General features: G+C 49.4%; 2 protein-coding genes and 1 pseudogene across 2 annotated transcripts; 2 read left to right on the top strand and 1 right to left on the bottom strand.

Moving 5' to 3' along the window:
* Nucleotides 1–525: 525 nt before the first annotated feature.
* LOC128270750 (uncharacterized) lies at nucleotides 526–3,441 on the top strand. The gene is made up of 6 exons (XM_053008166.1): nucleotides 526–698; nucleotides 790–968; nucleotides 1,076–1,168; nucleotides 1,248–2,702; nucleotides 2,775–3,196; nucleotides 3,295–3,441. The coding sequence occupies exons 1-6, from the start codon at nucleotides 526–528 to the stop codon at nucleotides 3,439–3,441; spliced, it is 2,469 nt and encodes an 822-aa protein (XP_052864126.1).
* Nucleotides 3,442–4,322: 881 nt separating this feature from the next.
* On the top strand, nucleotides 4,323–5,935 carry LOC128270749 (39S ribosomal protein L38, mitochondrial). Its single transcript, XM_053008165.1, has 4 exons — nucleotides 4,323–4,515; nucleotides 4,585–4,740; nucleotides 4,825–5,185; nucleotides 5,287–5,935. Exons 1-4 carry the CDS (start codon nucleotides 4,323–4,325, stop codon nucleotides 5,870–5,872), a joined length of 1,296 nt encoding a protein of 431 aa, XP_052864125.1. The 3' UTR covers nucleotides 5,873–5,935.
* A 633-nt stretch (nucleotides 5,936–6,568) lies between these two features.
* Nucleotides 6,569–14,547, bottom strand: LOC128274289 (uncharacterized; annotated as a pseudogene).
* Between the last annotated feature and the right edge of the window lie 1,105 nt (nucleotides 14,548–15,652).

Below are 15,652 nucleotides of genomic sequence, written 5' to 3'. Positions count from 1 at the left end.
CCGTGATCGCATGGTTCCGGATCGGACTCCCGGAAAACTGGAGCATACCAACGGCGTACCAGAAAGGCACCTAGAAGAAGAACCCTGCTGCTACTTCACACCGATTAGCGCCTCGCGACCAGCGAATGTCGGTCAACGGGGAGCGAGGGAAAACGATCCTGCCCTAAGCCGGACCGATTTGGCCCACAATTGATGATCCAGAAAATATTTGTCACGTTTTCAGCTCCCGCCCGGCAAGGTGCAAGAATAATTCGAACCTCCGCGGCCTGTGCCAGCCGATTAGTGGGTTTACGCCATCCGCCCGATGGTCATTCCACTGGAAGATGACATCGCGTTAAGACGTCTGCGGAGTGCGCACCCAAGTTAAGGGGGTTATGAGAAACGGTTATCAAGGACCCCAGTGCACTGTGTTCCCGTTTCTGGCAAACGAAATCAAAAGGACCGAGCCGTGCGAGTCGCTTTGTGGTGAAAACAACGAATTACACACGAACGGAACACTTTTGGCAACGCAGCCAATTGCATACCATGCCGAGTTTCAAGTGCATTGTAGTTCTTGTGTCACTTCTGCAGCTGCTCAGTCATGGAGAAACGAAAACGATTGTGTTCAACTCCTACGCCACGGGGCCTTCTGCTCCTGGTGCTACGCTGCCAAAGGACGAAACCGATGCCGCAGCGCGCCAAGAAACCAAGGGCGAATCGTAAGCACGCTTTACGGAATGTTTGATCCTCAAAAGAGCCGCTTTTCACATGCTCTTTGCCTTTGTACCGTTTCCGTGCTCTTATCCTTAGCTCTGGGAGGGCCTTCTCCAGCAGTGACAGTGTAAATGGCTTCCCGTTTTCGATACACCCCAATTACCTATCGAAACCCGTTCAAGTGGCACGGCCAGTAGACGGTGCGTACCAAACACCGAAATACATCTACCCAAGCTACTCGGACAGCAGCCGGCCGTATTACGATGGGCCAGTAGGTAAGATACGATAAATTATACACGCTCGCTGGGTCAAACAGTTTATGGCCAACGGAACCGCCGTAGCAATCAGCCAGCCTGAACTCCCTCCGATCTCCTTCCTCTAGCGATGGACCGATTTGCTCCCGGGGAGGCATACGGTGGAACGATCTACAAGTTGAAGAAGCAAAAGCTAGCCCTCCAGCAGGGAGGCGGTGGAGGTATATTGCCCACGTTCTGACATCCGACCGCGAAGGGACGGTGTTTTTGATAATTTTTTGTTTTTCTTTTATTTACCAGGTCCGTTTGCGTCGATTCCGGCCGCTTCGTTCAACAGTCCGGTCAGCGTTGTTGCACCGACCGTGTTACGACCGGCGGCCTCCGACAACAGTCCAGTTAACATTCCTGCACCGCCTGGCCTAAGTTCGGGTGGTCCACCACCTTCACCAGCAATGCCATCTATGGATGGTCCACCCAGCCCGCCTATCAGTGCCCCAACACCGAATCCGAGTTCTGGTGAGGATTCCTCGACATCACATCCACCCGGCCCGATCGGTGCACAGATGGATTCTGCCGAGATACTCCTTTCCCCACCCAACTCCCACACTGGCTACCTTCCGCCCGATAAAAAGGCTTCGAAACCAGATGCATCGCTTTTTGTCCGAAAATCAAAACCCTCCTCGACTGTCGATTCTTTCCATGCGAACGGGAACGACGATTTATTTAAATTCCCTCCCAACGTTAACGACAGCTACCCGGTGCCTTTGGGGGTTCTATCTAAAAATCCGGTCACCAGCTATCTTCCGCCACCGTCGGGAAACACCGATTCCAGAGCGAATGCAGAATCTGATACATCCGCGAATAAGGCGACTGCCGAGTTGTTCAAATTTCCACCTAACGCACATGCAGGATACCTTCCACCGACCAGTACCGATTCAAAGTCGCATTCCGACACCAGTTACCTTCCTCCACCATCGGGAGATCCTAGTTCATTGTCCAATTTGAAAACAATAGCTAAAGATGCTCAGATTCCTGGCCCAACACCTAAGGGAGAGCTCTTCAAGTTCCCGCCAAACACTGACGCGGCTTACTTGCCACCACCGCTAGAGTCTGGTGGCAGTTTGAAGCCACTCTCCGACACTAGTTATCTTCCCCCGCCGTCTGGAGATCCTAATTCGTTGTCAAATTTAAAAACAATGTCCAAAGGTGCTCCGATCCCCGGTAAGTCAGCGGCAATACCTGCGGCAGAACTCTACAAGTTCCCACCGAACAGTAACGCCGCTTACTTGCCACCCTCGCCAGATTCCTCCAAAAGCGTCGTCACTAGCTATTTGCCACCACCTTCGGGTAACCCTAGTTCACCAGGGATGTCGTCTGCGATGGGGTCTGGTCCTGCCAGTGCCTTCAAGTTTCCACCCAATACCAACGCCAACTATTTGCCACCGGACGTCATGAAATTACCCAAGAGCCACGCCACAAGTTACCTGCCTCCTCCGTCCGGCAATCCCAATTCAAACTACTATTTGCACCCTCCTCGGCCATCTCCCGCCCAATCCTACATACCTCCGGCCAGTTTGTTCAAATTTCCACCCAACATAAACTCGCAATATCTGCCAGCAAACAACAGTCCTCCCAGACCGAACAACGCTGTGACCAGCTATCTTCCTCCTGCTTCCGGCATTCCAGGTGATGATACCGCCGGAACTATCCCGGTCGGACCGGGAAAGCCGCAGTATCTGCCTCCCTACTATGCTGGTAAACGACTTACTTAAGCCGGTGAAGTCAAGCTTTGTTAATGCATGTTCTTCAACATCTCGTATCTTGCAGACAGTCGACCACCGCCACCGCCACCAGCTCCAATGAAAATGCCCACAATGCCAATGATGCCAATGATGCCGCCTCCAAACATGCCCATGGATGGCCCACCGACAGGACCGACCGGAATGGATCATGACCACGATCACCATCATCATCACGACTTTCCTTACTTGAGCGGATTCGATCATGACCACTATCCGGACATCATATACGATCACGATCACGATCACTTTCACCATCATCACGATGAGCCAACCACAACACCGGCTCCACCACCACCACCGCCACCGCCGGTACCGGAAACACCGCGTCTCAAGAACTACAGCTACTACTACATCAGTCGTACGCTGTGGTACGTGCCACTGTACTTTACCCTCTACTTCTGCTTCTACGTTACGGCGCTGATCCTTCGGTCGATTGCCAGACACAAGGTAGGACATGAGTTTATCCCGTTTATTTTTACTTGAAAACAGTGTTTCAACAACCTCTTCTTGTTTTTCCATTTGTGGCATTCCCACGCACCGCGCAGGTCAACATTCCTAACGAATGGACCTCCAACCAACGTTCACTCTCCAGCCTGGCGGACCTCAGCGATGCACAAACCCGCCAGAAGGCTACTATGTTAGCCACTTTTACGATGAAACAGATCGAAGATTTCAGGGAGAAGTACTTGTAGCCTCCAAGTCGCCAGGTAATGTAAACCGGTAATGCACCTATTGGCCGCTAGACATGTCCACCGCCGCGACGACGGAGGAAATGTTCATCGAACAATTTGTACTCTATGTTGGTTAAGCAAAAAGAACAAGAAAATAGAAATTGAGTTGACATTCCTTTCGTTTCTTTTTAAGAAAGAACTCATAAGAAGTAAAACATGTCTTTAAAGTAGACATTAATAGCATTACCAATTAAATGACTGTGAAGGTGAAGTTTGTACTTCTTTTCTGAATTGTACACGTTTTCGTATTGATACTCTGTGATGACTCTGTGTGACCCGGCACTTGTGATATCTTTAAATACGTTAGAATTAACCATAGCAAAATTTGATTCATGAATGGTTCCTTTTCTGCATTTTCCTAAACTTTTGGTACCGCTCCCCGGCATTGGGCCGGTTCTACACAGGCTACCACCTTTTTACTGTCTAATTAACGCAAGCAGTGACTACGGCACGGCTCTACCATCACGGCCAGCTTAAAACTAGCGTACTGCTTATGGACACCATAATATTTTCAGAAAAAAAACATACACACAATTCATATGCCGTTTGCAAATGTACAGACAAATCCCTGACCTGAAGTTGTATACTTTCCATTGCACCCTTTGACGAGTGACCGTTATGCTTCTAGTTCAATTATGGGAGTCTTCGTTTCCTCGTTAAGATTACTTTTTTTGACTCTGATAGGACTAACGTTTACTTCACTAAGCTTGTATTTTTTTACTTTGATATTGCTAGCGTGATCTTCTCTAAGACCAGCTTTATTCGAAACGACAGCACATGGCATTTCAGTTTTATCGACGACGGGCTCTGTTGGATCGGTAATGTGCTGTATTATTTCCGGTATGCTTGCAGCGGTGGGTGAGCTCGAGAGTCTGAAAGTACAAAAGACAGAGGGCGTAAGTAAGATTATTTGCCATCCCGGTTTCAGTCGTACTTCATCGCTACTTACTTTGGTGAAATGTGATCTTCGCCACGGACACCGATTGCGGGGCAGAGCGCCGGGTGTGGCTAAAACACTGGCCGAGCGCCTACAAGGTAAGTAGTAAGTAACCGGTATCGGTACCATTTCCTTTTGCCTGACGAGCAACTTTCGCTTTGTTTTAGCCGAAAGTAAGGTAGATCCTGAAGTCAGCAAACCGGTAAACATTGGATTCCCCTACCTGAAGCCTTCCCGATCAGCACAACTGAGTGAGCGCTTAGCACAGTTGAAGAACCGCCGTAAAAGTCCCGAACTAGAATGTTTATCACGCGAACGAAAGTGTAAGCTACTTCTTGGCTCGCGAATGCCGTAAAGATTTCATTAGTTTGCTCACTGGCTCTGGTGCTCTCTTTATCTTGAATCAGTGGACATCAATATCGACCAGGTGCGAGAAGAATGGCTACAGACCAGCGGTCCTTTCCACATCCGTCGCATCGCTGAGCATTATGGCGTATTCAAGCATCTCTTCGGCACGGCGTACTTTGTGCCACGCGCCGAACTTCGCATACATTTCGAAGCGACGGACGGAGCATTGCATCCAGTACGCTACGGTAACTTGTTGAAGCCCACCGAAGCCCAATCTGCGCCGAGTGTGGAATTTGACGGACGGTTTCAGTACGCTGGACCGGCGAAGACCGGCGAAAATAAAAGCTGGTGGAGTTTACTGCTCACCAACCCGGACGGTCACTTCGAGGACGGAGAAAAGGAGTACTGCCATTGGTTCGTGTAAGTATTGGCAGTAAATGTATGAAAAAGCTACAAAAGGAATCGGACAGGGTATCATTTATGTTTCACATCCTTTCGACCACCCTCATACCTACCAACAGAGGAAACATACCGGATGGAGACATTAAACGCGGAGAAGTTCTGATGCCCTATCTACAACCATTTCCACCAAAAGGAACAGGCTACCATCGTCACATTTTCGTGCTATACAAGCAGGACGCAGGAAAGATAGACCTCTCCGGCTATAAGCTGTCGAATCCGTACTCACTTCCCGAGCGTACCTTCCGCACGCTTGATTTTTACCGTACACATCAGGAACGTATCACGCCAGTTGGGTTAGCATTTTTCCAATGCGATTGGGACGCGACTCTGCCGGCGTTCTATCATGAGAAGCTCGGCATGCGGCACCCGGTGTTTGAGTACGACTTTCCACGGCCGTACCTTCGCGATCAGGAGTGGTTCCCGCTGCGCAAACCGTTCAATCTTTATCTGGACAAGTACCGTGATCCTGCTCAAATCCGGAAGGAGTATCTTCTGCGCAAGCTGGCGAAGGCGCATCCGTTTGAAGGACCGGAGCGACCCCTTCGGTTCCCGAATGCCCATTCCCTGCGCCACGACATACCGTCGTGGCTGCGCACGGAAATGAAAAAGGACCGGCTTGGTTGGGGTAGGATCAATGACATCTAAACGAGTTCCAAGCGCCAGTTAGGGGTAGTCGTGTGTGAAAATGTTTGATTGAAAAACAATAAACCAAACTTTAAATAAACGGAAAACGGTTTAGCAAAACCGCGGCAAAGCCTTGTTATTGTGCAAAACAATTGCCTGAATGTAGCTTCGTTTTGCTACTTTATTTCTCTGTATCCCAAAGACTTATGACAATAGGACTCACTTCTAGTTGCTATTTAGAGCTCAAAGTTTCATTAGAACTAAACCATCCATGTCGCGCTTAAATGCACAGTAAATATCCTATCGTTCGATTGTCCAAAAGTACAGTGCTAAACAGTACTAATACTTCACGTGAAATGCAGTCTAAATTTCCGTAATTCTACTTTGTTCGATCTGTTGTAAGCCTAACCTTTAAAAAGCAACAACGCTAGAGCAGAATCGGTAGTTTCTTTAAAAATCAGGCTTATTCAATCGAGCGGTACCTCTAATCTTGCTCTTCGTCTACAAGTACTATGCTACTTTTCTCTAATTAACTACTACCTAACCAAGTACTTAGCTTACGTGAAAAATACTTGATAAGTGTCCTAAATATTGCAACTCGTGTTCCATGCGTATCTTTGATTATGCTTTCGTTTGGTGACGTCTCGTTACGATGTAACCTGCTTGCTGCTAGTCGACAGTAGAACCGCTTTACGTTAGTGCGGAAGGTTGCTGAAATTACTGCACTATCGCCCGGCCAGAATATCCTTTGGCATTCAACTCGTCGATGGTTTTCTTGCCGTTCCCTTGGAGCCGCGATGCCAAGCCACACGTCTGGCGCAGGAGAACACATGCATTAGAAGGTTACGTTCGAGTACATTTCGAGAAGAGCTGATACTTACGATTATTGTTGAGAGCGCTAACAAAGCCGCTAGTAGTCCGGAGATCACGACGAAGTTCTTGCACTGCTCGGGGCTTTGCTGATACCGCATGGCGTCATCGTACTCGCCCGGCATGATGACCGTGTATTCAATGTTTTCCTTAAATTTAGTGTACTCCGTGCGGTTGCGTGGACTCGAATCCCGCCGTCTTCTGCCAAGCCCTGCGAAGGAAGACACCGAAAGTGTACTCTCCGAATGGGACAGATTATTACCGGCGGCCCTACTTACTCTTGGACGGTTCGTACATGTCCAGACAAAAGTCCGGTTGACAGTCCATCGCGTCCATGCAGGCCTTAATCTGCGAGTGGATCCATAGTGTGCTCCGTTCCTTCATCGAGCTCAGCAGGAACGCCTCGAAGTCGAGGAATACCTCATTCGGTTTGTCGCGGTAACGGGCCGGCTGGTGCGGAATGATCGAGGCAAAGTCCCTGTTCCGACAGCCATCGCGTACCAACGACACCGAACCGTGCGCATGCGGATCATCCGGATCCGGCGACACCGTAACCTCCATCAACTTGACGTACTTCCAGACGCTCTGCGAGCTGATGCGCGCCCGCAGCTGCAGCTTGGTACCGATGGGGACCGCCTGATCTACCGGCACCTCATTGTTGGTCACCGCCGGAAGTGACGATGACGTGGAGTGATTTTTCAGTCCCGCCAGATTACCGCTGATACGGGCAATCGGAGGGGCCTCCTTGTACAGTGCCACCTCGTACTCGAGCCGGCCGGGAGTTTCCTCGACCACACCCGACACACGTGCCCCATGTGGACTTCACGAGGTTTTGGGAGAAAAGCCAGAAAAAGCGGGTTAGCTTTCAACCTGCCGGCACCTGTCGGGGATTGGGGTCGGCCAACTTACAAGCTTCCCGCGAATCCGGCGGCCTTGTTCTGGATAACGGTCGGTTCCGGCGGTTTGCACATGATGATCAGTTCCTGATCGGATTGCATGACGACCGACGGAAACTGCGGGAACCAGATGCGGACGTGGACGAAACCCTGCGTGTGCGTGTGAGAGAACGAACCAAAAACCGTACGCTTCATTAGCCAATGCATCACACCTTGACCCTGTTGCCGAATTCCCGCTCTCGTCGAAGATCGATTCCTAGCACCCCTGATACCCAATTTCTTCAGCCAAAACGGCCAAACAGCTTCAGATCGTAAAAAACTTACATTCCGCTTCAGCACACCGCACCGTGAGAAATCGGTAATCTTCAGATCGTACGCCAGTTCGCTCACGTCTTTGCGATCGTGCTTGATCGCGCAGGCAAAGTCCGTTTCCGGATTCACGCCCCGGTCGTCGGCGAACAGGGGTGCCCCCTTGAAGCCGATCGGTTTCTTCAGCCGCGCCGTGATGATATCGCCCAGGTTGGAGCCCTGCGATGCAAACGAACACTGGATGTCCGTTACTAGAGGTGAGAGTCGTCGAGTGGGAATGAATTAAATGGTGGTCATCCAGCCCGAACTAAAGGCCAATCAATTACGAATCGCCCCTTCGCCTCCAGTAGGCTGTTCGTACTATATATGGCCATAGCCATCCAACTCACCATCGTAATCCTGCGCCCGTACCAGTGGCAAAAGCTGGGAAAGAATCCAGACAAAATCCAGTCAGTGAGATAACTTCTATTGGTGCTACAGTGTGGCGTTTGCCGGATAAGAGTTCCGAGGTACAGATGGTTCAAAGTGGTCCAATTACGTAATTACAAGTCGATCGCCCGGCCATATGCATGATCCCGGCCCCCGCGATAGGTCGATTCGGTCATCAAAGTTCACCCAACGCCCCGAGTAGACCCATATGGCTCACATCTTTTAGCCGCCCAGAAGCCCCCAGAAGGCGCCCCCGATCGAGCGGACGAAGTCCGGCGAGAGGTGAACGAAAGATCAAAACACGGCAAAAACACTTGTAACGGAAGTTTTCAACCCGCCCGGCCCAAAGCGCACGTCCGACGGAACGCCGTTCGTATGCCAAATCCGACACCTCGCCGGAGTGGACTTCCTCTCGCGGGCCGTGGATTCGAAACCAGAACAACGGCAGAACACGTGGCCATCAGCGCCACGGCCATCAGCCGACCGCAAGGGGGCTCGATATGATGCGCTGGTGCCATAATTGCCATAATGAGTTCCCCCCCAAAATGAAGCCATTGTTTGGCTGCAAGCCGATCGATACCAGCACCGCCAAAGTGTGTCGATTCCGACGCCTCGCGAAGATTAGGATCTTGTAACAGGAACAACAACAACGGCCACACACCGATCGGTATCGGCTATCGATTGAGTTCAATCCGCTTTCCGCTTATGGGTCGCGGTAGGAGCCCCGCGAGAGAGAGAGAGAGAGGAGAATCTGTGCCAATGTGTCAATTTCATGGTGGAATTATGTTTTTGAGGTTGTGTTGTTTACTGAACGAGTGCCCGGAAACGGAAAAATGCCACTAACAAGCGAAACCATTTTAATAACCAGGATCCTGTGGTCCAATTAGCAAACAATGATTGTGATAATAAACGCACGATCGCGTCATGTTCCGGTTCCACGGGTTCCTTATCGGTGTCGCTAATGGTCTGCACGTGTGTCATATAAAAAGGTCGTGCCGAGCTCAGGCAACATTCCGGTACAAAGCTGTCCATTTCTGATCGATTGTGCGTTGGCCTACAAACCCAGTGCGCGGTGCGCAAGTGGCTTTTTTCCCTCCGCAATGGCGGTCGTCTGGTGCGTCTCGTTAGCTGATTACATCAAATGTGTATCTGACACACTCGCCGCGTAGGACCACTGTCCGGGAGCTCGGCAAGTTTCTCACAAGATCTTCCAGCCACTCTCACTCGGTGCGGCTCAAAGCAATGCTGGCAGTGGATAGAAAAAATAAATACATAAAGCGATTCAACTATGCCATTTAACGGCAGACACCCCGGATGGCGTTGGGCTTTGATTTCCCAAGTGGAATTGGAGTGGCTAGATTTGCGGTACCAATTATCCAATAAGGCTCAAGTGCCCGCAGTCCAGCCGGAGCGAGGTGTGCACCGCGAAGGGTGCCATGCGGCCGGACGGTGGGCCGGCGGATGGGGGAAGCATAAAAACAAACGAACGGACAGGCGCGGGCAACATAACAGCCCCACGCAGAGTCCGGCCGGCCCCGGCAGCAGCTACAGTAAAACGTTGCGGCGAGCGGCTTCGGAGTGATGCTTCGCGATTCGGAAACGGAATCGCTCCAAAGCTGGATGCACCTGCTGCGAGCCGTTAACGGATTTCCTCCGCCCGGGCGTGTGATTTGCGGCGAACAGGGACGCTTTGCATGCTTCACGATATTTATGTCGATGTGTGGCCTAGTTTTGGCCCCCATCGTTCTGTTTTGAAAACGGAAGGCTGCTGTTGGTACACTTTGTCATTAAATCCGGCAACTGTTCACGTTTAACAGCAATTGAAACATCCATTCAAATCCCTTTTTATAGTAGCTCAGATGTTTATGCAAACGATTCGCTGATCAATTTTTTCAATTCAATTTTTTTCAAACTAAGTGGATTCTGTCACAGTTCCGATTGACGAAATTATTCAATCCCTTTGAAGCTAAATCATTTTTGACAAATAGTTTCAACGTTCACAATTTATCACGTTTGCAATTAAACTGGATAGCATAGCAACGATGCGTATAATATAGAAGTTCAAAATTATGTGTTGGAAATTAGCAATGTAGCGCTGTTTTTGATGTTCTTTAGATTTTGCATATTTCCACACCAACGAGGTATTTCCTTTTTTATTTTGAAAATTATGTAAAAAGCAATCAACGTGTTATGTGAACAAACGTGTTATGTGATCTTATTCAATGTTATATGTTGGCGCTAGATGTTTATAGTCTATATGCTTAACCTTTCCTCAACCTCAGCAGCGATTGCTTTTTACACTCAAACGCACCCAATGATTAAGTTAAATCTCTAATCACTTTAAATATCGATTGTTGGTCTCCTGCGAGAGTCCCAGAAGCGAACTGACATTGAGCAACTTGAACAGAACAAGCTTTCAGTGAAAAGACACGATTTCAGTGATAGTAAAATCTTCTACAGCAAAATAATTCAAACAGGTAACGGCACAAAAGCGTAAGAATTTTATGTATGCCACAAATTATAGCGTACGCAATATGCACTGGCGCAGTACACATCGCGCAAACGACGTGTCGCGAACAATGACGTCAAATCGGGAAAGGAAACAATATCAACCACCTGTTGGCTGCACACAGTATGTATGTAGTTCATGGGAAGAGAAAAAAGGGCCGAGACGAAAAACTTGTTAAAAAGTCATCATTGTGGCGGTGTTCGTCCCCCAGGCTGGCCCTTCAGTTGCTTCAGGTGCGAACAAGACCAGCAGCGCCAGGGTGCTCCGGTCCCTTAATGGAGGTTTGCTGTCTGCGCAGCAAACGAGGTGCGAAGTGGCGTGAAAAATGTGCCACACCGGCAGCAGTTTGGCAAATTGCAATATTATAACATTTCACACATTTGCATACAACTAACTAGGAGGGCTTGGCTCATATTTTTGCATACCGTAACGCCACTAGCTACGGGGAAAAATCGGCCCGAACGAAGAAAAAAAAACCGGAAAGAAAGACAAGCCGCGTCTTCCGAGCGCACTAATGCATCGGCGCATTTCGAGTCCGCCCACGTGAGGAGCGCGGGCTGTGTAAATTGTGTCAACGTTCATGGACAGTGATTGAGCATATGGTGACACGGGGCCAAACAAATGTAGTAAACGCCCTCGGGCACAGCCCAGCCCAACTGTCCATCAGGCGGCCGTGAATAAAAACATTACCCCCCGGTAGGGGCATTGTGTGCTAATGCAGCGACCATAAACCTCTCACCGGGCAATCGCGCGAAGACAAATTCGCTTGACGCTTTCGAGGAATCGCAAGAGCCACAGCGCGGTGGTTCTCGTGTGATTTTTCCAGTTTTTCTCTTCGGTTTGCCTGCTACACTTCCGCTGGTTCCCAGCCCGTAAAATCTGCCTGCGCGCGAGTTGAACTTTGCCTGTGTCAACCCCGCGGAGCCGGAGCATAATCGTGACACAATTATGTCATAAAAAAATAAAACACATCTCGCTGCCGCCTGCCAGACAACTGTCGCGACGGAGGCACTTTCGTTACGCTCGTCCCGCTAGCTGCCGGGCGAGGCTCCGAAGCATTGCGCTGCCACGCTACGGAGAGCATAAACGGTTTGGCCCGAGTCGGCCGTGCAGGCTGAGTGAGCGAAAAACGACTTCTGAAATTGAATCCCGTAGCATAACGAGCCCCCTCCGCTCTAGCAGCCGTTGACCGAGTTTTGCTCGGAATTGCCCCCGGGAATAGCGTCACTCCGAACGCGGGCTGCAATCTGCAAAGAATCTGCAATCCGTCTGCACATCGCTCTATCAGCGCAGCCACCGAAATGGGTTTGGCGTTTCGTGCGGTGGCTCGTGGAAATTGGTGCATGAATTTTGATAGCCCTCCAGAATCGGCTTCAGACGAGCAGCAGGCAGCAGAACAACGGAAGTGAGCGAAATCAATGTCAGCGGCTCGCTGACGATTGGCCAACGGTTAGGATGGGATTAACTGTTGCAACTGGATCGGCACGCCAGTGTTTGAATGGGATTTATTTTCAAATAATTTCATGCTCCAGCTACGCAAGCAGATCCTATGGAGCGAGCCCTTTCCCTCCCGAGCCGAGCGCTGTTTGCGTGAGCGCTCTGTTCTGTACTCATTTGCATGAAACCAACGCGTGCCGAAACCGGAAATGCTGTAAGTTGTTGTGTAAATTTTTCAAAATAGTTGTTAAAATTACATACATAATATTAGCATAACTTCAGGCAAATGCAATGCCACAACTAATTACCGACTCCCAACCACGGCTCCTTCGGTGGTTGACATGGTTTTGATTTATGCGGTTTAAATTTTGCGCTAGAACGAACATAACTGTTAGCAGCGGACTGTCACCGGTCGCCATCCGGTCGGCGCACTGTGTGTCTGTGTGCTATCAATTGGTTGAATTCGATTTACGGAAACGAGAGCTACGCAACCGCGCTATTCACGGTGGCCTCTTCATTGGCCATTCTCGGACGCGTACCTCCATTTATGCGCTCGCTTGCGCCACATAACTGCGGCACGCTCTACGAAGTGAGCTCCTGACAGGGAGTATGCAGGGACCACCGCGACACTAATGATACATTTTCGACCCACTGCACAGGAATGTTTCGTGTGTTTCCGTTAAGCGAAATTATAAGTGTGTGCCGCGCACGCAGAAATGCAAGGCGCACGCAGAAGTGCAACGCAGTGACTTCAGTGCGCGATGAAATCGAGAAGCAAAGCAATATATTTAATCTGACTAGTGGACATGTTTGCCATCCATCCGCGGCTCCGACACTGTACTGGTGCAGGAAGAGCGATGGATCATCACTCAATTTGTAACTCATATTCAATATGATGGATGTACACAGACCCAATGGCAAGTTGTTAACATATTATGCAACTACCTTTTAAATGCTCGTACGTCAGCCACAAGTGATCGAAGAGTGTTTCTTCTCTACCTCACAGTCTGGACCCTATGGCCAGAGCTAATCACGGTAATTTCGTAATCCGTCAGCAAAATTTGCACAAAGGCTTTGAATTGGAGATCTAGTATAATTAGGTTGGTTGGAAAAAAACAGCGGTAAGTGGTGTGCATGAGAAAGCCAGAAACAAACCAAGACTAGTCTGAGAGAAAGGAAAGAAAAGCAGAGCCAAACAAGGGGCAACCCGTATTATGGTGATTGGAATAGAAACAGATTAGACCAAACAGAATGATACCTTGCCATTGGCATTCATTTTTGCTCGTTACTTCAAGTGGATCGAACAAATGTTGCAAATATTTATTTACTTTGTCTTTTGTTTGAAATGCATTAATGCAATGTGTTGCCACGCGAAGAAGAATCTTCCAGAGCAGCACGCGAAACGCTTTAAATTAATACATGCAACAATGGACAGGCCATGCCATGGATCAGCCCCTCGCCCGTTTATTCATGTAACTGCATCCAATACCGCCACGCATTGCTCCGAAGACGAAAGACTTCAACGCCAGGGCCAGCAAGAAACCCTTCGCTAACGGCAACGGCATAGCCAGGGGGAAACATTTCTTTTGTGTTTTTTTTAGGAACCAGAGAAGAGCATAATTGATGAATCATATTCTACGCGTGGCATCGGCACGCGGATTAAGAACGTTGTGCGTAATCAGTAATGGGGTAATGAGTTTAATTTGTGTAATTTCTCATTCGCCACCCGTGTTTATGTGCAATGGTTTTACTCTCATTCGGCAGCTAAGGTTGAAGGCCCTCTGGGTGTCATGCGTATTACTTATGGTCGATTACTGCGTTTTTGAGCGCCATCCCCACAGCACCGGAAAACTTTACCGCAAGTGAGTCCATAACTGTTCTTTTCTAAATTCACGAAAGGAGCGTACAGCGTAGGAGTCATTTTGTATAAGTAATCACATTTTTCATATTCAAGTTGTTGCTATCAAATGATTGTGCATTGCGTACTTTATCCGTCAGACTGCAAGAATGTGCATTGATCGAGGACTTTTCAAGGCGCTGTGATTGATTGACTGATTCAATAAAAATAAAAGATTGGACCTTTGCTTTTGAGTACAACGGCTTGGAGTACAAGACTTTTAACGTGAGAAATTACAATTCACTTCATTGAAACTTACCACGGTGAACAGTACAGCCACTAAATGCCCGCTACTGCACTCGACGATACTTGACCTCAGCAGCTTCATCTTCGCTTTCGTCGTCAGCATTGGGGGTTCCGTTAGTTTTGGGGAAAGCAAAGTGTTTTACACTTCGGTTTGCTTCATCCAGAAAAACCCGTCCGGCGCCGACTGCCCTTCTGCCAACTCGCCTGGGAAAACCGATGCCGCGTTGAAGTCGCCGCCGTCGATGCCTACAAATAAGGTGCTGCGAAAGAGTGAAACGGAACGAAACACTATTAAAACGCTGCTAATTTATGGATTTTCGTTTTCGGCGGAGAATGTGAGTGAGAAAGCGTTCCGTACTAATTCTATTTCCCATTGGCCCGGAAGGCGATGCCACAAATAATTTCAACACAAAAGAATCATTCAAAACCGGCACAAAACGAATGCATAACGAATCATGTCCGCACTGGGCAGCGCAGTTTCTTCAAATGCGCGCGTTTCTATCGTAAAAATGGATGGCCTGCGGTCGCGAAGTCGCGGAAACAGTTAGCTAGACGCGGGCGACGTCCTAGGCACGCAACTGGTTTCGATTTCTTTCCCTTCTGCTCGTTATTCGTTCGCCGTTTTTTTTTGTTTTACCCTTCATCTGTGTGACACCCTTTTTCGTGCTTTTTGTGTGCGTTTTTTCCTTCACTCCTAGTAGCGCGACCATTTGATTTCGCCCGCAGTAAATAGGAGAAAACCGATCCAACGTGCAGCTTCCCGCTCCTGGGGCCGCCGATGGTGTTGCTGATGGCGGTGCCCCGATCGATACCGGGACCCCGTGGCTGACTGGCTGGCTGCTAAGGCCCGGGACCGGTTGCATCGGAGCAAACCGGCCTTGCCGGTGCGCAGCAAAGTGCAATCGTGCAAAAGAGCACGGAACGGAGCCAACTTCTAGCGTGGCATCGGCCCGGGTGTCCTACAAACAACGGGATTAAATAAGGTTAAATGCACCGGCGGCAGCGCTAGGGTGCGCGGGCTCGATTCGACACCCTTCACGGTCACCCTCTTCTAGGCCAGGGAAAAATTAGTTTCGATTTCAACCCTTTCCTGTGGGCAGCTGTGAAAGTCGGAATATGAAATTGAGCTGTACCGGGTGCGCCAGCCGCCAGCAGGGCTCCGAAGGCTCCGAGTGTACGAGAAATGGTTTTTTTTCTGGCGAAGACTA

This window comes from Anopheles cruzii, chromosome 3 (genome assembly GCF_943734635.1).
Source record: "Anopheles cruzii chromosome 3, idAnoCruzAS_RS32_06, whole genome shotgun sequence".
NCBI classification, from domain to species: Eukaryota; Metazoa; Arthropoda; class Insecta; order Diptera; family Culicidae; genus Anopheles; species Anopheles cruzii.
Note: the sequence above shows the minus strand (reverse complement) of the source record. Positions and strands in the feature narration are given on the sequence as shown.

Coding starts and splice junctions, on each gene's coding strand:
- LOC128270750 (XM_053008166.1), top strand. CDS start 526: ATGCCGAGTTTCAAGTGCATTGTAGTTCTTGTGTCACTTCTGCAGCTG. Junction 969..1,075: donor GTATTACGATGGGCCAGTAG/GTAAGATACGAT, acceptor TCCTTCCTCTAG/CGATGGACCGATTTGCTCCC. Junction 3,197..3,294: donor GGTCGATTGCCAGACACAAG/GTAGGACATGAG, acceptor CGCACCGCGCAG/GTCAACATTCCTAACGAATG.
- LOC128270749 (XM_053008165.1), top strand. CDS start 4,323: ATGCTTGCAGCGGTGGGTGAGCTCGAGAGTCTGAAAGTACAAAAGACA. Junction 4,516..4,584: donor ACTGGCCGAGCGCCTACAAG/GTAAGTAGTAAG, acceptor GCTTTGTTTTAG/CCGAAAGTAAGGTAGATCCT. Junction 4,741..4,824: donor TTTATCACGCGAACGAAAGT/GTAAGCTACTTC, acceptor ATCTTGAATCAG/TGGACATCAATATCGACCAG.